This window comes from Balaenoptera physalus (genome assembly GCF_965194825.1).
Source record: "Balaenoptera physalus genome assembly, chromosome: 3".
Lineage (NCBI taxonomy): Eukaryota > Metazoa > Chordata > Mammalia > Artiodactyla > Balaenopteridae > Balaenoptera > Balaenoptera physalus.
In genome coordinates this window covers 168412622-168436121 of record NC_138890.1, presented here as the reverse complement: position 1 = coordinate 168436121, position 23500 = coordinate 168412622, and the positions used below count along the sequence as shown (strand labels likewise).

Here is a 23500-nt window from a genome sequence, read left to right as displayed (position 1 = left end):
CACCCACCAGTCTCACCACCAACACTGCCCCCACCTCCTCCATCACCATCGACATCACTGTGATGCTAATAACTAACTTTTACCCAGTACTTGTTGGCTTAAAGGGAACCTTCTTGTATAAACGTATTATTCAATAATGACCTCATGTTCTTCTAGGCTTGCTACATGATTGACAGTGTAGTTTTGAACTGCGTTTTTAACTAAGTTAGAGCAAAGCGTTTAAGCCTCTAAATAAGTTTGAAAAGTTACATATATCTCAATGCTGCAGTTGTCAAGATCCCTGCCATTTTCTAGGAAGATTAAACATCTAGAAACATATTAGATTTTATTTTTTATTTTCTGACGTGTGCAGAGCAGGATCATGTACCACTGGAACTACTTCAACACAAACACACCCACAGTGAAAAACCTTTTGAATGATTCTACCGGCCAAGAGAGTTAAAGAGAAAAGATCAACTTAAATAATAACAGTGCAGTCGATTTCACAATTATTCTTGTAATTATAGTCTCACTTTGTTATCCCTGCCTGCTGATGATGTGGCTACCTAGGGCGATAATAATCGAAAAACGAAGGGGTCAGGTGAATTTGGTGTCACCACTGCTCTGGAGTAATCAGTACAAATTAGATTCTCCACTGAATATCTCAACTCTAGGGACTTGGCATTCAGACTCATGAGCTTCTTTGTTCATGCTCATCTACAACAGGGGACAATACTTTTGGGGAAAAAAGAACCAGAGAACGAGAATCAGAAGGTACGTCCTATGTTGGACTTCCCTGGCGGTTCAATGCTTAAGACTCTGCACTTCCAGTGCAGCGGGTGTGGGTTCAATCCCTGGTCGGGGAACTAAGCTCCCACATGCTGCGGGGCACAGCCAAAAAAAAAAAAAGAAGGTATGTCCTACGCCATGCGTTCAGTTCTCCATTCAGGGGACGTGTCAGGCGTGAGGGTGAGGCGTTCCCTGGTGGAGTGTGTACGTGGAGGCAGAGCGCTGAGCTGGGCTGGGTACCACGAGCATCTCTTTATGAGGCTTTCCATTCTGCAGCCGGGGAGAGTTACCATGGAAACCATGGCCTCTGGGGTAAATACAGTTACCACGAGAAAAATTTATCTTAGACGTCCTGGGTCCAAAAGACATGTCAATAAATCATCCAATTTGTCTATTCTGTTTCCCTGCAGGTCTACACCTAAATAATATCAGGGAGACTTACCACACGCTTTTAAGATTCTTCTGAATAAGAGGGTCTCAGTGTCTGTTTAGGATTGCACCCTTGTACTGCAGTTTTATGAATGCCCTAATCTGACCCTGTTCTGTTGAAGTCCTTATGGTCTGTTTTCAGGAGGGGCCCATCTCCACATCCATGTGGCAAAGAAGGGTGTGGAATCGCTGGTTAGAGATCCTAATGGTTCTGGCAGCTCTGTTTTCAAGGCATAACCCCCGCCGTCCTGCCCCCCATCAATACCGCCAAATCGTGCTCCTGGACGAGGAGCAAACCGGGGCAGGAGGGAGGTGTGGGAGGAGCCTGGAGGGGACGATGAATGAGGACATCGAGCCCCACCCCAAGGAGAGTGGTACAGAGTAAGAGGAGAGTTGAGTCAAGGCTGGCCACGAGGCAGGCTGGCCCGGGCGCGCTGGGGGGCAATGGCACCAATTTTGGCCTCCACAGAGTCCCAGCTGATGAGCCAATGGGTGTGATTGGGGGAGTGAAGGACGAAGTGCATGAAAGATCAATGCCTCCCTAGGGAAACTGAGGTCAGTGGTTCTGATGAATCTTCCTGGGAGTTTGTCATGGCCAGAGAGTGGTTTCATGTCAAGAGGGGAAAACGACCACAGCAGTTCTGTGGGTTTCCCTGAAATCCTCACTTCCTCTGCTTCTCTCCCATCCCCTCCCCTTCCCTCCCTTCCTTTTCTTATCCTCTTTCTCTTCCCCATCCTAATGGGCAAAGCTTGGCCCACCATCTTGGGTTATGCCAACGAAGAAGAAATCTATGGTGACCTCGTTCTCTAATTCGAGAAAATATCACGAACTGGGCAAGTGAGAAGGAAATGGGTAGGGAAAGAAAGACAGAAGGAAAAATTTGTGCAGAGAGCATTTTCTCTTAGCTATTCCAGGAATAAGATGCTCCATTTTTATACCTCCAGCTTCATCTCCTCATGGCCAATCCCTGGGAATCTTCGCTATCAAGCTCTCAAGTCCTGCCGAGCTGCCAAGCACAGCTGAAGCCTGATGTCCCAGCCCTCTGCCCTGTCCCAGGTCCTGTCACCAACTCTGCAGAGGAACCCTGCACAGCCAAGCTCACCTGTCATGGTGTCTTTCCTGGAAGTGTGTTCTCCTTTAGTTCCGTGGTAAGTGGCGTTGCTGCCAGTGGACTCATAGTCTGTTTTCCTTTCTTTGAGGCTGATCATTTCTCGAGGTGAAGCTGGGGCACTTGCTACATAAAGAAATTGGAAGGATGACTTTCTGTGTCTCATTCCACAGCACGTATAGCTTTTCACACAAACAGGTAAAGTCATAAATGCACCTGGCTCAACACAGGTCAGTATGTGTACGTGGACCTGGCCATTTTTATTTTTGTTCTTTTGGTTCTTGTCTTTCCCCCTTCCCTTACTCCATGTCACTTGGTGCTTTAGAGTTAAGAGGACACGCAACTTGGAGGCAGGGAATTAAGGACTATATCCCGGGAGCATCTTCCCTACAGAGACATCCTCGTGGGGATGTGACCTGCTCAAGGACAGTTTCAAGAATGAGATCCGTCTTGGTTGCTTTTTCTTTCTTTTTTCTTTTCCTTTTTTTCCCCTCCCTCTTTTCTTTTCTTCTTCCTTCCTTCCTTTGAAAAAATTAGATGTGTTTCAGAGGAGCGATTACTGATATTGAAGAATCCCTGATTAAATCAGATAAGCTTTTACTTAAACACGTTTCACGCAGAAACGGCCCCTAAAGGAAGGCAGAGGATGATGTGGGGGACCAGTAGAGCCCCACCCACCGAGGTCTTCTCCATCAGCCTGGGGGCTGGGCTGGGGGTGTAGCGTGAGAGCACCTGTCTCCTGATGGGGGTCCTTGCTCCATCTCAAACGCCCCTAACAATCTCCCACACACACCTTGCACCCCGGTCCCTTGCTGCCTGTCGGACCTGGGGACTGAGCCCTGTCAACCGTTTGTGTCTTCATGTCTTCAGTGATGGGCTGTGATTAGAGGATTCCCTTAGGAATTCCACGATTCTTTAACAAACTGGGCCCAGAACAGAGGAAAAGCTGAACTTGGACTTAAGGAAGCAAACAAAAAGAGGTTTAGTTTTCTTTAAAGATCAGATGGATTGCGAGCAGCTAAGCCGCCCTGCCAGTGCAGAGATGTGCTGGGAGAAGTGGAGGTCAAGTGTGTGTGCCGGCGCTAAGGCAGCTACCGTGCGCCCATCCTATGGGCTGACCTCACATTGGTCTCCATGCTCCTCAATGAGGCCACTCGCATCCTGAGCTTAGTCAATTGCGTCTCACCCATTCTGAGTGCAGCCGTGCTACTCTTCGGTCCCAGAGCCTTCCCCAGCTTCCATGCCCAAGGGCAGTGCTTCATAAGCTTGTTTAACCTTAAGACTCACCTGAGAACCTGGGGATCACAAAACCCGACCCTGGACCTTGTGAATCTGAATTTTCAGTTGGGCCTAGGAATCCAAATTTAGCAAGCATGCCTGGTGAATCTCTGGGGAACTCCGAGTTTTAGGATAAAGCTCATTTTCCTTCAATAGTGTCCAAGCCCCTCCCCAGTCAAGCCTCAGTTTACCTTTCAGCTGTTCGTTCACACCCTCTGCAGGGTCCCCCAGCTCCAGCCCACTGGGCCTGTTTGTTGCCTATCTGAGTCACTTGATTCATTTCACCAAACTTAGTATCTTCTATGTGCAAAGCCCCGTGTAGACACGGGGGACAAAAACACGAGTCTCAGCACACTTTCTGAAGTTGAGGAGCTCTTCATCAGGTGAGGAAGTGAAACCAGAAGACGGCTCAGTGGATGCCTTAGCCAAGCGCTGGGAAGGTAACAGAGGGGGCCTTTGCCTATCCTTTCCTGAAAGGCCCCCTACCCACCTCTCAGACCTGTCAAATAAAATCGAGGCTCACTGCTGAGATCTTGAAACCCTCAGAGATTTCCAATCCTAGCTGACCATCAGAATTAGTTACCTAGAATACTTAAAGATACATTGATGCTTGAACATGCCCCCCAGCCAGTTGCACCAGAATCTCTGGGTGTAAATCCAATGGGAAGGCAGGGAAGAAACCTGCAATTGCTCCACGTAACTCAACTGGGCTCTGGGTCCAGTTCCTGCGTGTTCTCAGAACACGGGCTGCTGCGTCTCGCTCACCCCCTCCACCTCTGCCCCATCTCCTTTCTTCTCTCTCCATCTTCCTCTCTGGGGAGAGTCCCCTCCTGCCCTTGCTCCTAGGTCTTCTGCATAAAGATTGGCCTTTTATGAGTCACTGCCAGGCAATCGTGAAGGGACAATATTTTGCAGCCTCTTGACCAAAGCTTTTAAAATGAGAATCCGATATTGCACAGATGGTGGGGTTTATTAAACTATGTCAAGTGTGTAATTATCTCCTGAGACCTCACACACAGTGGTCCGAGTCTCCAGTAAACCAGGAGGATACTCCTGGAAAAATCACAACACGCCAACAAGCGTTTATTAGGTGTCTTCGAAGTGCCTTGCCTGGGAACCACCAGGAAGTGCCCCACCTGCATCCCTGGGATGCTGACATTCTGTAAGGCTCTGCTTCTCTTTCTGGACGCCTTCCAATCTATTATATTATTCCATCTTCCTGACACTGATTGGTTCTTCATAATTAGAGCTCTTAAAGACACTGTCCTTTAGCTTCCAAGACTCACTGCTCTTTATCTTTTTAAGAACTGTGAAAATAACATGTGTAAAAGGCCACCTCCATGCTTCTGAGGCAGGTGGAAGTTCCTCCAGTTACACGGGGCTTCCTAATTCTCGTTCAGCGTGCGGCTAAATGTTAGAAGTGATAACACTGCACTAAAAATATAAGTTTTCACGGGGCTGGGAGAGGGGAACTTATTTCAGTCAAATATTCCCCATTCATTTCCGATTCTCCCCATCGTTATGACAGTAAAGTATGGCGTAAAGTTTTATGACAAACATCCTCAAGGGCAGGGGGGCCACCCTGCTGGGGAGTGCTCCGTACCATGCCCTTGAGACTCAGTTCCAGAAAATATAGTTTCCTCAGCAGGAGGAGGGCAGCGAAGAGCAAGGAGAAACTTTACTTAAATAAAAACCTCTATCTGTGCGTGTGTGCGTTCGCCCATATAAAATTATTTATTACACATTGAATAAAAGAACAATAAAATCTATATCACGTATATACTAACAGTGTGCTCATATTTTGCCTTTAATTATGTCTTTAATCCTTGGCATTACATAATGTCACTGAAAAAGGGTATAAAAATAAGGTATCTTTACAAGGAGATAAGAGAAGTTAGTTCCAAATCTAATAAGAATGAGACAAGGGGGGAGGGGCAATATAGCAGTAGGGGATTAGGAAGTATAAACTATTACGTATAAAATAAGCTATGAGGATATACTGTGCAACACAGGGAACACAGCTAATATTGTACAGTAACTATAAATGGAGTATAACCTTTAAAAATTGTGAATCGTATTGGACACCTGTAACTTACATAATATTGTACATCAACTATACTTTGATAAAAAAATTCAAAAGAAAGAATGAAATAAAATTAGAAAAAATTAAATTGAATGATTTAAAAGTTACAGTTGATTGTAATATGAATATATGAAATGATTTATCTGCTGGTTTACAGGTAATAATAAAAAGCAAATCAGGTACGGAACAGTAACGAAAGCCTCAATGACAGTTTTCAAACGTAGGTCATTCCCAAGGAGGAGAGAGCACACCCTCTCTCCCCTACTCTGTTATCCCAAATCTAATCAATAAAATGCAACCTAAACTATCTTAAGTGGGTAAAACGTCCATGGAAAACCCTGACTTGCAAACACTTGGCGGTTTTATATATTCCTATTCCTCCCTGAATGCAGGTCCAGGATGTGCATTTCATGCCTGTGACACCTGTTAGAGGTTGTTAGAAACCTGTTAGAAAGATGTTTGTTCTGAGTCTGTGTATGTATGAAACAAAGTCACCACCACTATAAAAAGAAAACAGATTCATTTGATATTTCTAGCAAATGTCCCAGTCGGGATGGCCCTCCTGTCTGTGGGGTCAGTTAAGGGGTCGGGGAGGGGGGCCTTGGATCCAAGAGAAGCAGCCGCTGGCCCGGGGTCCCTCTTACCTGAGCGGTTGTTGGGAGACACGCGCACAGGGGAGATGGAGGGTGTGCGGGACGAGGAGTAGGGTCTTTGCCGATCCCTCTCGATGGTTGAAGATGAGGCTACGAAGTGATATTGTGACCATCCATCCTGCAATAGACAGCAGCTCCTATTAACTGGGGAAGGCAGAGAGATGCCTCACCTCCTCACACTTGGACGTTCCAAGCACTGGAATTTGCAAAACATTTCTCCAGTCTGTCAGGAGAGATCTCAGATCTCTGCTCCTCCATCATCCAGGTCAACAGAGAGGAGTGGTAACTGAGACCCACCCCCTGCTCCCTCCAGACAGCCTGACTCGGGGAGGGCCTGCCCTTAGTGCTTGCTTTCCTCCCCAGCTGTGAGATAAATGGTCTCTTTGCAAACCTGCTTTGGCCTGAAGACTGTATTTAAATGAAAACATGCTGCTCAGAATGAGCCTGAAACTCTATTTTTTGCCTGCCTGGCTCCAGCTCTGTCTGGCTCTCTTTTCAACCACCTCCAAGTTTTCCGAAGTGTTTACTCTTCTTTCCTCGGGACCAATCTGTTAGTGATCAGAATGCCGGGAAGCATCGTCCCTTCCCTTCGTCCCTTCCCGTTTATCTCCCTTACATGGTTTCAAGGTCCTTCTCTGCCTCAAATGCCCCGTCCCCACCAGCTCAAGGCCTTCAGCATGACTGTTGCCAAGTATGCACACCCAGGTTGCTACGTTCTCTGATTTGCCCCAGGAATTATATTTTTCAATGTAGAGCATATTCAAAATGCCTCCTACCAATCAATCCTCCATTAGCCTTCTAATATCTGGTTAATATAGGAAAAGCATATATACCATTTTTCATCATGAGAGCCATATAAATACATTATGGATCATTTTTTGAATTTAGAAAGCATAAAGAAGAAAATAAAAATAGCCAACAATTCCACTCTCCTCCTCCCCAGAGAACTTCTGTTGAGATGTCACAGTATTTCCTTTCAGTCTTTTTTCTTCTTTAATTCAAGTTTAGTTTTCTCAAAGCAAGATGTCAAAGAGTACTGACATTATCAAGGAAAAGCAGACACCTGCTCCACTCCCACTTCCTGCTTCACAGAGGCAACCATTTTTAACTCTTTTGGTTTTTTCTTTTTCTGACCTTTATAAGGGACTCAATTCTGTATAAAGAATCATTGCAAACATAAACGGACGAAAGTTAACAAAGAACAGAATTTAAACTCATTTCAATATTTGTGTCTTTCTTTATGTAATTCTCATTATTCCTGTTCTATTTGACCTGTAGGATAAAGCCAAAATTAGAAGTATGCTATTATAAAAGCTACTGCCTAGTGCTTATTGAGTATTTACTCCATGGCAAGATTTTCACAACAATCCCATGGGCTGGATACTATTATTAGCTCCATTTTACAGAGGAAGAATCTGAGCCTTAGAAAGTTAATGGGCCGCCCAAAGTCAAACAGTAAACAAGTGAAGACTCATGTCAACACTAAAATGTGGCATATTGAAAAGATGAAAACTCTAATTTGAAAAGATACATGCACCCCAAGATTCATAGCAGCACTATTTACATTAGCCAAGACATGGAAGCAAACTAAATGCCCATCGACAGATGAATAGATAAAGAAGATGTGGTATGTATATATATATATATATATACACACACACACACACACACACACACATATACATACAATGGAATACTACTCAGCTATAAAAAAGAATGAAATAGTGTCATTTGCAGCAACATGGATGGACCTAGAGATGATTCTCATACTAAGTAAAGTAAGTCAGACAGAGAAAGACAAATATCGTATGATATCACTTATATGTGGCATCTAAAAAAACTGATACAAGTGAACTTATTTATGAAACAGAAACAGACTCACAGATATAGAAAACAAATTTACGGTTACCAAAGGGGAAGGGGGGGGATAAATTAGGAGTTTGGGATTAACAGATACACACTACTGTTTATAAAACAGATAAACAACAAGGACCTACTGTAGAGCACAGGGAACTATATTCAATATCTTATAATAACCTATAAGTGAAAATAATCTGAAAAAGAATACATATATATATATATATATATATAACTGAATCACTTTGCTGTACACCTGAGACATCGTAAATCAACTACACTTCAATAAAAACATGTGGCATATTGATAAGTCCTTGGAAGTAAGCTGAGGGGATTGAGATGCTATTTGACGGCGTAAGGTTGGGCAAGTGCTCTGGGAACAGTTAACGTTGCGGCAGAGACCTGGCAGATGACAAGAAGCCAGACACTGAAGACACAGGTTGGGGGTTCCGAGCCAGGGGAAGAGCAGAGGTGAAGACCCTGGGGTGGGAAAGCTCTTGGCTGATGTGAGCGCAGCAGAAAGTTTCTGTGACTGAAGGGGAGTGAGCAAGGGGGACCAGGAAGACAAGAAGCCTTCTGAGTGTCTAGGACAGTCTGGGGAGAGTAGAACAGAAATGGGGAGACTAGTTAAGGAGCTATTCCACTAGAGGGAGGGAGAGATGACCCTGGCTTGGGTGTGGGCTGGTGGTGAGCAAGGCGCAGATTTTGCATCTAAGTTGGATTTACTGATGACTCGGCTACTGGGTGTGGGAGAGAGGAATCAAGCCTGACCCCGATGCTGCTGGTGTGAACAACGGGGGCTGGAGATGTCACTCACTGAGACAGGGGACCACTGGAAGAGGAGTGGCTTTAGGAAGTGAGATCAGTACTGCCATCCGGGATGTGCTGGGTTACAGATGCCTGCTGGACATGAAAGAAAAGAGAGAGAATAAAGCAGAAGCTGAAAACTGGGATTTCAGGAGTGATGTCAGACTTAGAGGTAAACTTTTGCAGTTCAGTATACAGGTATCACTTGAAGCTAAGAGAATGGATGGAAGCCTTGCACATGAATGCAAATAGAGGAAAGCAGAGGACACAGGGCTGGGACACTCCAATACTTAGAGGGCACAGAGAGCAAGGAGAAAATTCACAGGACACTGAGAACGAGCAGAGTGAGCTGGGCGCAGAACCAGAGGGTGTGACGTCAGGCAAGACCAGGAAAGAAGATGCAGAAAGGAGGAGAAGGAGGCCAGCTGAATCACAAGGAGGACCACGAACAGTCCCTTGGCCTTGGGAAGATGGAAGTCAGTGTGACTGGAACAAAAGTACTTTCTTTGGTCTGGTTGGTAAATCTCTAACTCAGGTAGGCTCAAAAGAGAGTGAGAACTGGTGGAGAAATGGTGAGTTCAGACAGCCTTTGGCAAAAGCTGATGATTAAGGGGAGCCCAGACATGGGGCTTCAAGAGCTAGAGCGACTAAGAGAAGTTTTAATACATCACCTGGAAGAGATTGCGGCATTTCGCATGCTGATGGGAATGACTCGACATAGAGGAAGAAAAACTGGGGACGCAGGAGAAGAGAGGAAAACACTTCTTAAGAAAGGAGGGGTTGATGGGATTCAGTGAGCAGTGGGGTCATGGGCCATGGGATCAGGAGAGAAGACAGACAGGCTGCACAGCCACAGACGCAGCAGGAGATTGGGCTGGTCTGATGATGGGACAATGAAGATGTCCTGTTCTGTCTTCTGACATTTTCTGGAGGGGGCGTGGGGATGAGAAGTGAGGTCATCCATCCGCTGAGAATGAGAAGGAGTTGGAATTCAGAAGATGGAAGGGGCGAGGGGAAGGGAGGGAGGAGGAAAGGAGAGAGCAAGAAGAGAAGCGTGAGACAGTTCTGAAGGTAGGCGGGGTGCAGGCTGACCGTGGCCATGTAGTCTGGTGTCCAGGAGCTGAGAGGTGACTTGAGGCTCGTGGCAATGAATCCAAAAGGAGAAGACTCATCCCCACGGTGGCTTGTTTTCCTCCAGCCACATTCAGCTGCCCTGGGGCAGGTGTGAGTAGATGGAATCGGATGGGGGTGGTCAGAAAAGTGACTTGGAAGGAGACAGGGACAAGGGGATGCAAAGGGCATGTCACGGAAGCCCACGGAATCTAAGCTGGGTAGAGAGGAAAGTGAAGACTGAGGGAGGAGACGGGGAATGAACGCTAGCCAGTGGACTGAGGATGGGAAAAGGGTCAGAGCTATTGGAAGGGGGCACTTCACAGATGCTAGGGGCTTCCTTGAGGGAGGAGAGGAGAACGTCCCAGAAAGAGCACAGAGGAGCAAGGGAGATACCCAGTCCGCCTCCAAGCCTAGTGACGTGGGGCAGAGCGGACAGGACATGACAAGCCACCACGTGAGAGGGTTGCCGGGGGCTGGGGGGTGTCCTTGCGGACAGCCGGCGTCACAGCAAGAAGCCTGAGAAAAGAAGGGTTGGGTGGGTATTGGATACAGGGGGTCTTACTGACAGTAGCCTGTGGGTTCAAGGGGGAAAGGATGAGAGGTGGGTAGGAGAAAGGGAGAAAAGGGGAATACTGGGGCGGATTACTGGTTATTTAGAGCTTTTGAGTGAGAAGAGTCCAGAAATGATGGCTGAGCCAGGAGTCCTGGGCAGTTGGTGTTGACCGAGGCAAGGAGGGTCTAAGGGCAAATAGCTAAAACCTCTCCCAGGAAGGGTGGGAGCCGTGGTAACAGGCAGGTGTCAGGGCAGGAGGAGAAAATGTACTGTCTCTGAGGGATTCTGGGCGTTTCCCTTAAACTCTCCAGAGGATGGCAGCAGGCACAGGGGAGGAGCAGTCTTACAAAAGCCTGTAAAGTACTTCAGAAGTGAATGGACCCATGACTCACATACGGGAACAATTAAAAAATTTGTTTTAAGAAGACGTTCCTTTCTTGTGAAGGGAATGCTTTGTTGACAGCAAAAATCCTTAAATATGACCAAACAGAGGCAGATCATTTTATGTTTGTCTCACTTGCAATTTAGAAGATATTCTTTGCAGGGGGGGCAGGGTTCCAAGGAGTGGCTCAGGAAATTGCTTTAATCAAACCCTTGGCTTCTTTGGTCATGAATAAGTCATGATACTCCATATGTCATGAAAGGTGGGCAAGGCATTTCATAATAAGAATGTGGGCTAACATCTGATATGTCCTAAGACCAGAGGAGACACCCGACGTGAAGGTGGTATGAGTCCGGCTCTGGTTCTGCTTGGCGAGCGGCACTGTACTCAGCGTCTCCCTCTTACGCAGGTGAGTGGAGACGTTTTGCTCAACGGTTCACAATTGATGACGCTTAGATTCCAATGGGACCAGGTAAGTATTTACATCTCTGGAAGTGTCAGCAAAATGGATGTAATAATAAAACTTCTTGTGAAGGAAGAAACTCATAAAAAAGCACCAGAAAAAGATTTCAAATCCTTTATAAGACCCATTTCTGAGAATACAATCGCATGACAGAGGTGAGTCTTGCAGGTGACTTGTCTGTGGGTGATGGGATTAGCGGACACCTGAGGATGGCAGGGAGTGTGTCAGAGGCACCGAGAATGTCGCCCCAGCCAGACACCTCTGCTTATGGCCAGTGATCGTATGCATGTGGGCACAGAAACTTTGAATGGAGGTGGGAATGGGGAGTCTGGGGAACAGGGCAGAGTGGAAACCCAGTTAAGGCTCTGGATTAGAGCAGTTTCCTGAGCCACAACTTGGGAGATCCTGGAGGAGCAAGGAAGGTGACCTGGTCCCCGCTCCATATCCATCTTCCCCCTCATTCACGGATGCAGAGTGAAAGGTGTGATGACCAACAAAGACTTCCAACATCACTACCGTCACCAACGCCCAGAAGGGACCTCAGTTTTAATTCTGATGGCACATCCTTCCACACATCATGGAAAAGTGTAACCTTGGATGCTAGAGACCAGGGTACAGATAAATCTACACTCGTTTTAGTGATGCTGAATAACTACCTGGAGGGTAGATCTCATGACCCTTGACATCTTTTACTGCATGAAATTTTTAGTCATTCTACTGAAAAAAAAAAGTTTTGCTTTCTAAAGAAGAAGGACATGAAGATATATTTTCTTTGGGAAAGTTATTGCTGAGCTAACATCTCTTTTAACCAACCAGCCATGGACATACTTGTTATCTAGCCAGCCTGCAATAAATTTATTATTCATTTACTTCCCACTGTCACTCAGAAAGACTTGAAAGTGGTTTACAGAAACACACACAACTTGGGCACATAGCTTTTAAATCATTATTTGCCTCTTTTTTAATAAATTTATTTATTTTATTTATTTATTCTTGGCTGCGTTGGGTCTTCGTTGCTGTGCGCGGGCTTTCTCTAGTTGCGGCGAGCGGGGGCTACTCTTTGTTGCGGTGCACGGGCTTCTCATTGCGGTGGCTTCTCTTGTTGCAGAGCTCAGGCTCTAGGCACACGGGTTTCAGTAGTTGTGGCACGTGGGCTCAGTACTTGTGGCTTGCAGGCTCTAGAGCGCAGGCAGTAGTTGTGGCCCATGGGCTTAGTTGCTCCGCGGCATGTGGGACCTCCCCGGACCAGGGCTCGAACCCGTGTCCCCTGCATTGGCAGGCAGATTCTTAACCACTGTGCCACCAGGGAAGCCCTATTTGCCTCTTTGATGACGATGTTTTCTTTTTAACATTTTCAGTCTCTGTAGACCAGAGGTTGTTCCCCAAATTCTATTGGGTGCTTAACCACAGTTCCCCTTCATACCATCCCTTTGGCTTAGATAAGAAAGTTCAAGGAAGGAAACAGAATGAAAAATAGCCACATTAACTAGGGCAGGGCCGTTAATCCTTAGTATTGATGATAAAGAACTCTTTTAATATCTGTCTTTCACCTCCAGCAAAATGACCGCAAAGTTGTGCCCTTCAGCTCAAGACACAGCCAAGATGTCAAACATGTGATACGATATCTGCACCTCAGATTGGTTTTTATTTTTAACACATTAAACTTAAAACTGGAGATTGTTAAATTGTTCCAAGTATAAGAAATAGAAATCCAAAAGAGAAGAGGATTTCAAAGTCATTGAACTTTAAATTGCCACCAGAAATAATCTGATTTTCTTTATCTTACCCTTTTACTGTCCTTCCACCAGTTTCAGCTTCTGTATGAAAGTTCCCGGCATGTTTCTTTATGAAATTGTTTTATTCCCCAAAGCTACTCTCGTCCTCATGGTTACTCTCAATGGTCCAGAAAGTGCGAGAATCAAGGCAACTTTCTTCACAGCCTCATGACCATTGGGTCCTCATAGTTTGACTACACGGTGGTCACTATTTCCTACAGATCTTTCCCTTAAGTGTTTTGAGGCCCCTGAATTTATAACCATCTCCTTTATATATATATATTTTACCATCCTATAAACATCTCCATGAAGAGAGAGTTGGTGGAGAGACTTCCACCAACAGAGCCCAGAGGAAGGGGCTAAGTGGTTTTCAGACCCGTCTACACGAGGCTAGTACAGCACACACCCGCCCCATAGCCTCTTATTCTGGAACCCGTGCAGGACATTCAATTCAGATCAGCACGTGAATATCTTAGGTTTGTGTGCAAAGAAATGAATAGAGCTGTTTGTCAAGGCTCAAACCTGCTTTCACCTTGGGTGTCTCTGTTGAGAGAGGTGGAATTAGACAATTGTTCAAGTCAGCCCTTCTGTCCCACGACCCATTAGGTCCACATTGACTGGTCAGCTCTGTCTCGGTTTCTTTTCCATAAATTAAGGGCAAAACGATTCAATCAGCTCTGGGAGTTTTAAATATAGTCCTGCCTGGGCCTCGGGCTCTGAGATTCTGTTGGAATTGTTCTGAGTAAGGTCTGGGCGTTGGTATTTTCAAAAGCACTCAGGAGATGTTAATGAATAGCGTGGCTGGGAACCACTGGCTTGGAGTTTCCATGCATACTTGGCAGTGACTAATAGGGATACAGAATACATTTTACAGGGCTAAATCCTAGGAGGCCTTTAGGTCTTCGACTCCATTTCTCAGAGTCAGATGAGGCACTGACTTCTACAGGAACAAAAATAGGTCCAACCTCAGAGCAGAGAGGTGGCCCCCGATCCCGCCTGCCGCAATGAGCCCCAATCACACCCGATTACCCAGCAATCGCCACGTGATTCAATTTCCCAGTCTACACCTTTGATCAGGCAGCTCTGAGACCTGACACAACACCTTCTCTTTTTCTGTCAAATCTTACTCACCCGGCTCAGTTTTGTGCTAGGTAAACTGAAGGCAGGCAGCACGTGCTCATTCAATCGCTCTTGCTAAATGAATCATGTCTCCGAGGTTCAGGGGAGCTTTTAGCAATACAGCTATGGTTTTCCTTGCCTGCTATGAACAAAATGCTAAGACTGCACACTTATGTCTGCTGCAAGCCTGTCCATCTGCCCAGCTGTGAGGCAGGGCTGGGCCTTATTATTTCCTGGTCTCTAGCCTAGTAGCTGCAATACAGAAGTGCCTAATAAATGCTGCTAGATGGATTCAATGATTTAAGATGACCTCATTAATTGTTATAAACGCAATGATAATCAATGTCATAGTCTTTACTGCTAACTCCACAGTTCTTACACTCGTACAGTTCTATAACAAATGAAGGTTATCGGAGCCTTACAGTTTTCTGTTTTCTTAATTTTAGCTTAGAGTAACCTCATCAGTCTATTCTGCTGCTGTTGGTATATCTGTCCTTTACGACATACTTACTGCTGGGCTGAAGGCAGTGTCGGTTTAGGTAAACTGGTACCTACGGATTGCCTACTCTACGTGAAATGGTAATTTCTCTCCGTTCCCCATGTTTCAATGTGAGGTATATAAAATTGTCTCCTCTTTAACCAATCTTGTAAATAATTCTGGTGCATCATTATACCTGCCACATCTGGGCCTGGCTTGGTGCTGATTCCATTCACAGCCCTCGGAGCACGTACATCTTTACCTCTTGCACATGCCCCGCCCCCAATCTCTACTGCTTCTTGCGTCCTGCAGCTCAGAAACCACGAGCCCCCATCCACAGCAAATACACTCAGTTTTCCCCAAACACAATCCTTAGGAGAGCTGGAGAAAAAGGAGGAGAAGGGAGAGCGCATCACATTTCTCATTAGATATGCTCCAATGTTCTTTAGTTTGGGTACAGGGGCCCACACCTGCTGTGAGGTGTGACATATGTCCCTTGGACTGACGGGCAGGTTTCTGGAGGGGGTCACCTTGTGGCAACATTACTGGGCAGGGAACACTGATGACCAGGGTCGCTGCTCTGGAGCGGGAACAGGGCGCTGTGCGTGCCAACAGGAGGTGTGCAGGGCATGTGGCTGTGCGGGAATGAAACGAGCCAGGCGGGAGTGTTCCCAGACCTTCTCCTCCCTGACCGCCAAAGAGCATCCTGTCACTGCCAGCGGAGCAGGGCAGTGGGCCCCGCCCCTAGTGCTGGATCAGAGAAGGGATGGAGGACACTGCCAGCTGGACCAGGAGGGAAAAGAGATTAGGGAGAGAACTTGTTCAATCTGTGTAACAAAGAGTTTAGGGCGAAAGTGGAGAGGAAGAGTGAATACCTCAAGGGCTGTCCGGAGAATCTGCTGATGAGGGAGGCTAGAGAAAAGGGGTTAAATACTAAATCTTCATCAACGTGCTTCAGGCGATGAGATTAACAGGGCATGGGTGGATATATGTATACGTATAACTGATTCACCCTGCTGTACAGCAGAAACTAATGCAACATTTTAAATCAACTATGCACCAATAAAAATTTTTAAAAAACCAAACAAACAGGGCATGGGATTTCACATTACTTGTGTTGTGATCTCTGACCTCTGGAAGAGGCGTGCTTCAGTGACTAGACAACGGTGGGGTGGAAAGTGACAAAGTTAGTGAATATCTACAGCTGTGATGGATAAGTTAAACGGGGAGGTTCCCATTAGCAGTTCTGTTTTCAAAGTGAGTTTTGGAAGTTTTATCTTCTAAGAATTTAGATGTAACAAATCTTTTCTAGTGATAAGTGACATCTCTGACTTGGACAAAAGCTTCAGAAAATAATTAACCTTGAAAATGGAGAATAGTTGTTCTTTCCACTGAGGATATTAATTGGCCCCCGAAATAGATACTAAGACACTGTTACTGCCAGTATATGTTTTTCCTCTCTTTGAAAACAGCTCTGGAGCTTCCTTAATTTGATAAGATTTAGCTGGCATCTAAACAAGGATTTCTCAGGGGGCATACAGAGACTCTTTAGTTCTGAAGTAACAAATACAAGCTTTTTGTGTTAGCTGTCCTTGAAGTCTCTCGGCCCATAGAGCTTGTCAATTCTAATTTGCTATGATGACTTGAGATATAAAGAAAGTGTGCTGAAAATCCTTGGGGCTTTAAGCAAACCAAGTCCGTCCACTCATTCAACCCAGAACACTTACAGCTTGTACTTCAATCACTTCGTCAGGAACCTATTTTTCAAATGAAAGTTAAAACCTGAGTTGTTGCCATCCGCTGAAAAAGGTAACCAGCTGAGATACTGCTCACTTAAGAAAAACTTGATTGCTCAAAATTGTGCCAGTTTTCCAGTCATTTTTTAAGTGGAATAAACCTATTGATTTAATCACATGAAGAGAAAGAAAAGATTCCAAATTAGCGGTAGTTATACACACATCCTCCTTACTTCAGTAAAAGGTATTATAGAGAAAAACATGGAAATAGAATATTCAGAGTCTGTGTGATTGAAGACCAAGCCAGATTTTGCCTGTCGATGAAACCACAGCTCCTCCTGGCTATAATAAAACAAGCTTCCATCTATTTTTAAGGTAAACTGTTTGTTAAAAGATTCATTAAAACTAATTCCATCAACAATTCCAAAAGCTATTAGAGTTAAATATTTAAACTAAATCTTAAGGGCCAAAAGGAAGTATCTGCAGAAGTAAATACCACCTGACATACCCGGTTACTTTCATTAGTTTGTTTCAGCTCTGGTGCTTCTAATGAAATTTAATTAAATTGATTTGGCTACTTAAAGGTACAGGATACATAAGGATAAGAGTCTTCTGCAGTATGTACCATCTTTTAAAAGCAAATACTGAGTAAATCCATTTTAGGAATTCCATTTATTACCACTGAACTAATTCTAAAGAACCAATATTACTGAGAAGATTTGACAAGTTGGAAAGAAATTGATATAATTTGGTGGAAGAAAGTATATCATGGTTAACTACCAGTAGTTAACTGGTGCCAAACGGAATGCAGAAAACCACCTGGCAAATTGAAATAAGAGCAGCTCAGGCCTTTTGTTTCCCTGGCATCACTTTGGAGGCCTTAAAACAAAGATCTGATGTAGATGATCTTGAACAATGGCCTCTGTGTTCCAACTAGTGCTGCAAAGTTACATTTGGGGTGAAACTGAACAAAGTCCCATCTTCAGGTTGACAAATCCAAATGTCTGGCTTCTAGCAGCAAAGTCATTCTGACATTTGAAAAGCCAGGTATTTTGCATCTATACTCATCAGCGGCCAACAAGTTCAAAGCTCACCCTGGGTCCCAACCTCAATGTCTGCACATTCCGCGCTGCTTCAGAATGCCTTAAACCATGGCAGTGGAAGCGGAGTCACGGAAGGAGCCCTCTGCTGATCTTGAACTCTGGGGTAGCTACATGGTTGCATTTGTTTAATAAACATTAATAAGTACCTGTGCTGGGTACGGGGCGAGAACAGAGACACAGGTAGGCATGGCTCCTGAGGGGAAGATAAAGGGGAGATGGGCGTTTAAAATAGGATTATATCACATTGCATTTCTGAAAGAGGCAGGAAGAAAAAGGCACAGGTTATTATGAGGGATCTTTACTAGCCTTGGAGAGTTGGAGAGAGAGGTTACCTTGAGGAAGAGACAAACTGAGATTGAAATAGCCAGGCTTGGTGGGAGAGGAGGGAAGGCATTCTTGGCTGAGGAATGAACCTTCGCCCATGCAGTGCAAAGGCACTGAGGTTGAGGAAGGTGAGCCTGGAGAGAAGGGTAGGAAAGTGAAAGAAACGGGAAGCCACTGAGAAGTTTTAATCAGGAGACTGACTGGGTCAGGTTTGGATTTATAAAAGTGTATTCTGAATTTTTAAGGGAAAAGAGATTGAAGATGGTGAAGGAGATTCCACGAAACCAAGCAGGCAGCAATCTCATCAGGCATAGGGACAGATGATGTGAAAATAAGGATGGGAGAGGTAGCTGGATTTGAGAGATATTCAGAGATAGAATCAGCAGGGCTTGGTGCCAAATGTAGTGAGATAAGGAAAAAGGAGGTATTAAATAAATCCTGGAATTCTGGAAAGAACAACCAGGTGGGTTAGGTGCTCTTTATAGAGATGGGCAACAGTGGAGGAAGAATAGATTTGGGGAAGATATTGAGAGGTACGTGTTAGATGTGTGGAAGGTTAGAGCTTGTGAGCTAGTTCAGTGGAGATGTCATGTGGGTTGTTGTGTATCTGTAAGCTTAGAGTTCAGGAGTGAGGACCACACAGAGAAATAAATGTGGATGCCATTGGCCTTCAAATGTATTTAAAAACCATGGGCCAGGGGCTTCCCCGGTGGCACAGTGGTTAAGAATCTGCCTGCCAATACAGGGGACACAGGTTCGAGCCCTGGTCCGGGAAGATCCCACGTGCCATGGAGCAACTAAGCCCGTGTTCCACAACTACTGACACTGCGCTCTAGAGCCCGTGAGCCACAACTACTGAGCCCACGTGCCACAACTACTGAAGCCCGTGCGCCTAGAGCCTGTGCTCTGCAACAAGAGAAGCCACGGCAATGAGAGGCCCGCACACCGCAACGAAGAGTAGCCCCCGCTCGCCACAACTAGAGAAAGCCCGCGCACAGCAACAAAGACCCAACGCAGCCAAAATTAAATAAATAAATAAATAAATTTATTTAAAAAAACAAACAAACAAGAAAACAACCATGGGCCAGATGAGATCATCTCCACTAGACGGAATAGGATGAAAAGCAAAGATGCCTCAGGGAAGACCAGGAGTCTGCAAAAAAGACTGAGATGGAGGCTTGCAAGTTCAGAGAACACCCTGGGGAGAGCGGCAGTGGAGAAGCCCGGGAGGAGATCATGTAAGGGAGGAGGATGTGGCCAGAACTGCTACAAATCCATTTCCTTTTCTTCCTAGACACACACCTGGACCACATGTCCCAGCCTGCCTTGCAGTTTGTATGGCCATGTGATGGAGATCCAGCTAAATAATGCACCCCCCCCCAAAGATATCCATGTCCTAGTTACCTAGAACCTGTGATAGGCTACCTTACGTAGCAAAGGGACTCTGCAGGTGTGATTAAGTTAAAGATATTGAAAGAGGGAGATTACTCCGAATTATCTGAGTGGGCCCAGTGCAATCACAAGGGTCCTTAAAGAGAGATGCAAGAGGGTGGCATTTAGAGAAGGTGATGTGACCATAGAAGCAGAAAAAGAAAATCAAAGAAGCTATGCTGATGGCTTAGAAAATGGAGGAAGGGGCCACTGGCCAAGGAGAGTGGCAGCCTCCAGAAGCTGGAAAAGGAAATGGATTCTCTAGACAGCTTCAGGAAGGGGTGCATCCAGGACCAACACTTTGATTTCAGCCCAGTGAAACCCCCAGTTTGCACTTCTGACCTCGAGAACTGTAGGATCATGAATTTGTGTTTCTTGAAGCCACTAATTTTGCTGTAATCTGTTAATGCAGCAATAGGAAACTAACAGAGAGCAATTAATTTGTTTTAAAGCCATGTTTATTTGGGGTGTGCTAGACACAATTGATCAGACTTGTGGACAACTTAAGATGATTAAATACGTGCAACAAGGTACTGCAACAGGATGTGAATATAATTTTCTTCCATTGTCTGTGTTTTGGCTAAGGTCCCAAAGCAGTGAATACCAGATGCCCCATTGCTCCAGATATATCCTCAAAGTAAAGAATTAGATCATCCATTCATAGTTGTGAAAGTGGAGGACAAAATAAGGTTCTGCAGCATTAAGACACGCTCCATCTCCAGATTAGATAAGACTAGGCTGAGAATTCACTAGTGGGTGGAGAATGCCAGTGGGGAGGGTTTCCTCGGAGGCAGTCAGTGGGCTGGGCATTCCCCATCCTTCCTCTCCTGAAGCCCGGGAAGTGAACTCCTTATTCCGCCTGACCACAGGCTCTCTGGAGTTTGGGGGTTGCAGGGACCGGTGTCTGCAGTACCGTTATCAGGGTGATGCACAGACTCAGTGCCAGAGGTGGACCAACCATGGAGCTTAAGAAGCTTAGGTCTCAGGCCTGTCCACTGCATGACCCCCCCTCCAAGGCCTGTAGGAAATTTTATATTCATAGAGTATATTCTTCTTAAACAGGATTACCCAAACTACCTAAGCTCCAGGGCGCAAAATCTGTATCCACTCTGGTCTATGTGCAGTGGAGAAGCAGAAGCCTGAGGTGGATGGAGAGTGCGGGGCACTTAGCTGGAGGCTCCAGGTCCAGGCCAGGAGTCCTCAGGTGGAGGCTGGTACCGGCGAGCAAACCACACCACTGCCCCCATGAGAGAAGGAGCCAGCACATGGGCATCTGTCATAGGCGCGATACCAATGCCAGGCTACAACCGCATGGGCCGGGCTCTCTCTCCTCTCTGCTAATCCCCCTCCCCTGCCAGAGCCTGATGGGGGGGGGTAGGGGGCATTGGGACACAGGAATGAACAGCTTCTGAGAGGGCGGGGGGCAGATGGAGGTAGGAAGAGAGAAGAAATTGATCATGTTCTTTCTCCCCAGGCAAATTAAGGCTCTCTTAGACGCAGTTCATCCCATCTACTGGGATCCACTGAAAAGGTGGGGTGAGTTTGAATGAACTGCCCAAAGTAAATAACAAGAATGGTGGTAGATTTACATGAAACTTAGTGAGTTTTTTTCTAATTTGAAAAGAGATATGCACCCCAATGTTTACAGTGCCACCGTTTACAGTAGCCAAGACATGGAAGCAACCTAAAGGATAGATGACAGATGATAGATGATAGATCTGTCCTCTCCCATCAACAGGTGAATGGATAAAGAAGATGTGGTACATATATACAATGGAATATTACCCAGCCATAAAAAAGAATGAAATAATGCCATTTGCAGCAACATGGATGGACTTAGAGATGATCATACTAAGTGAAGTTAAGTCAGAAAAAGACAAATATCATTTGATATCACTTATATGTAGAATTTAAATACATGATGCAAATGAACTTATTTACAAAACACAAATAGACTCACAGACATAGAAAACAAACTATGGTTACCAAAGGGGAAAGGGGGGTGTATAAATTAGGAGTTTGGGATTAACAGATACACACTAATATATATAAAAGAGATAAACAACAAGGTAAGGTCGTACTGTACAGCATAGGGAACTACATTTAATATCTTGTAATAACCTATAATGGAAAAGAATCTGAACAAGAATATACATACATGTACATATATATGTATGTATGTGTATGTATACATACATATACATATATAACTGTATATATATGTATAAGTGAATCACCCTGCTGTACACCTGAAACTAACACGACATTGTAAATCAATTACACTTCCAAGGAAAAAAAAAAAAGCTTAGTGAGTTTTCTAGTTCCTGATTCAATCCTTTTCCTCTGCCTTTTGTCTCTGGGGTATTTTCGAAGGTTCTGATTTAAAATGTTACAGTAAAGCCACCTGGCAGAGCAGAGGCAGGAAGGAAACATTCAGCTTGGACACCGGTCAGGAGGATTTTCCCCAACTTGGAGGTCCAGTCCCACAACAGCTCTACCTACTCACTTCTTGTTTAGAAACTGCCATGTGCATCAATTTCCACTTTTGCACAATTGATTTTTGCTTCTGTTCCCACTTGCGCCTTTGTTTTTGGACAGATATCATATGATTAGTGTCTGCGAATTGTCTCCGAGAGGTTAGGGGACCTCATGAAGGAGGACCTTATTTGTCAATACAAAAAAATCAACACGCGTATGTGTGTCATAGCTGAGTTTAACCTCAGCCTTTTTGTTTCCTACCCCAGCTTGACACGCAGTGATTTAGAAAAGAAAGAACTCAAGGAGCTACAATTTTGAGTCTTGAGGACACTGCACTCAGGTTGTTTAAGAGTCTGGCCAAAAGTCTTCACGTCCTTCCGGTCATCTCTTGGTGAAGAATTTTCCAGCACAGTAGAAAGATTAATAAATTCCTGGTAGGCAATTTCCTTGCTCAAATGACAGCTCTACATTCAGTCATTTAATTTATTTCTATAGAGGATTTACCACCTTTCTATCACCATCTTAGATACTCCCCAAGTAAAAATCTTAATTTTCAAAATGGCAACATGCTAAAGCAAGTATCAAAGTATTTCTTGCTCTTCTTGCTGCAAAGCTTAAAGATCAAAATTTTGAATTTTGATCATGTTGTGTTTTTTTCCTCGACAGTATTTCAAAATATCTTTCTAGTTCTTGCTGCAATCCAGTATTGATTTTTAAATATCCAGCAGGTGAGGGTGATGAGGGATGTGAAGCATGAAATGTGACTTCAGTTCGCAGGGATCAGGACCACTGGCTTATCTAGGTACAGAGGTCAGTCTCCTGGAAGCTGCGAAAGACAACACGGAGCGCTGTGTCCACTCTCTCATCCACCGTAGTTTGGACATTTGAGGAAATCTGCAGGCACGCCCTTCCCTATCCATAATTACTTATTGATTTCTTGTTTTGTGAGTGCAGTGGTGGCAAGGGCCAATGAAATGAATCCCATGGCAGTAAGAAAAGAGAGTCCTGCGCGATTCAGGCCGTGAAGGGCATGACTCCACTCCCATCAAAGCTCATTACTCACTGGCTGAATGGTACCTGCAACCTGAGAGTCTGTCTTTAAAGATTAGTTTTATGCTTTGTTTCTCTCATCCAAATGGCAACAGTGAATACAATATCGCTATCCGCAGAAACACCACCTTTTTCTATTTCAAGCACAGGTGGTTGGGCATTCTCTGAGACAAGCTCATTGTGCAAGATCCCAACGTTTCACGTGGTGGGTAGGGGGATGGGGTGCCCTACAGGAACACAACTGTAGAAACACGGGGACACGACTATTAGTGGGGGTAAAATGAGTCTGGTTTCGAACCCTGGTGATTGTCAACAGGTTGGATTCTGACCTTTGATTTGTCTTTGATTTGATCCCTGCATTTACAAACGCAGGATTTTAATTCGCTCAGAGAGTGGTTGAGTAGATGCTGTTGTCTCTGAAGCCCTCTGAGATACTTAGAGCGAAATAATGAGCCTCAGCATTGTAAGCCGAACACTGGACAAATTGTCTACTTGACAATAGGGACTGCCC

At 45.1% G+C, this 23500-nt stretch overlaps 1 protein-coding gene across 1 annotated transcript in view; it reads right to left on the bottom strand.

Moving 5' to 3' along the window:
- The window catches only part of CTNND2 (catenin delta 2), a 943287-nt gene that overhangs the window by 23126 nt on the left and 896661 nt on the right, over positions 1 to 23500 (bottom strand). The window contains exons 20-21 of the mRNA XM_082458356.1: positions 6312 to 6438; positions 2301 to 2432 (exon numbers count right to left, since the gene is read on the bottom strand). Of these exons, the coding sequence (XP_082314482.1) occupies positions 2301 to 2432; positions 6312 to 6438 (259 nt within the window). The remainder of the gene's footprint in view (positions 1 to 2300; positions 2433 to 6311; positions 6439 to 23500) is intronic.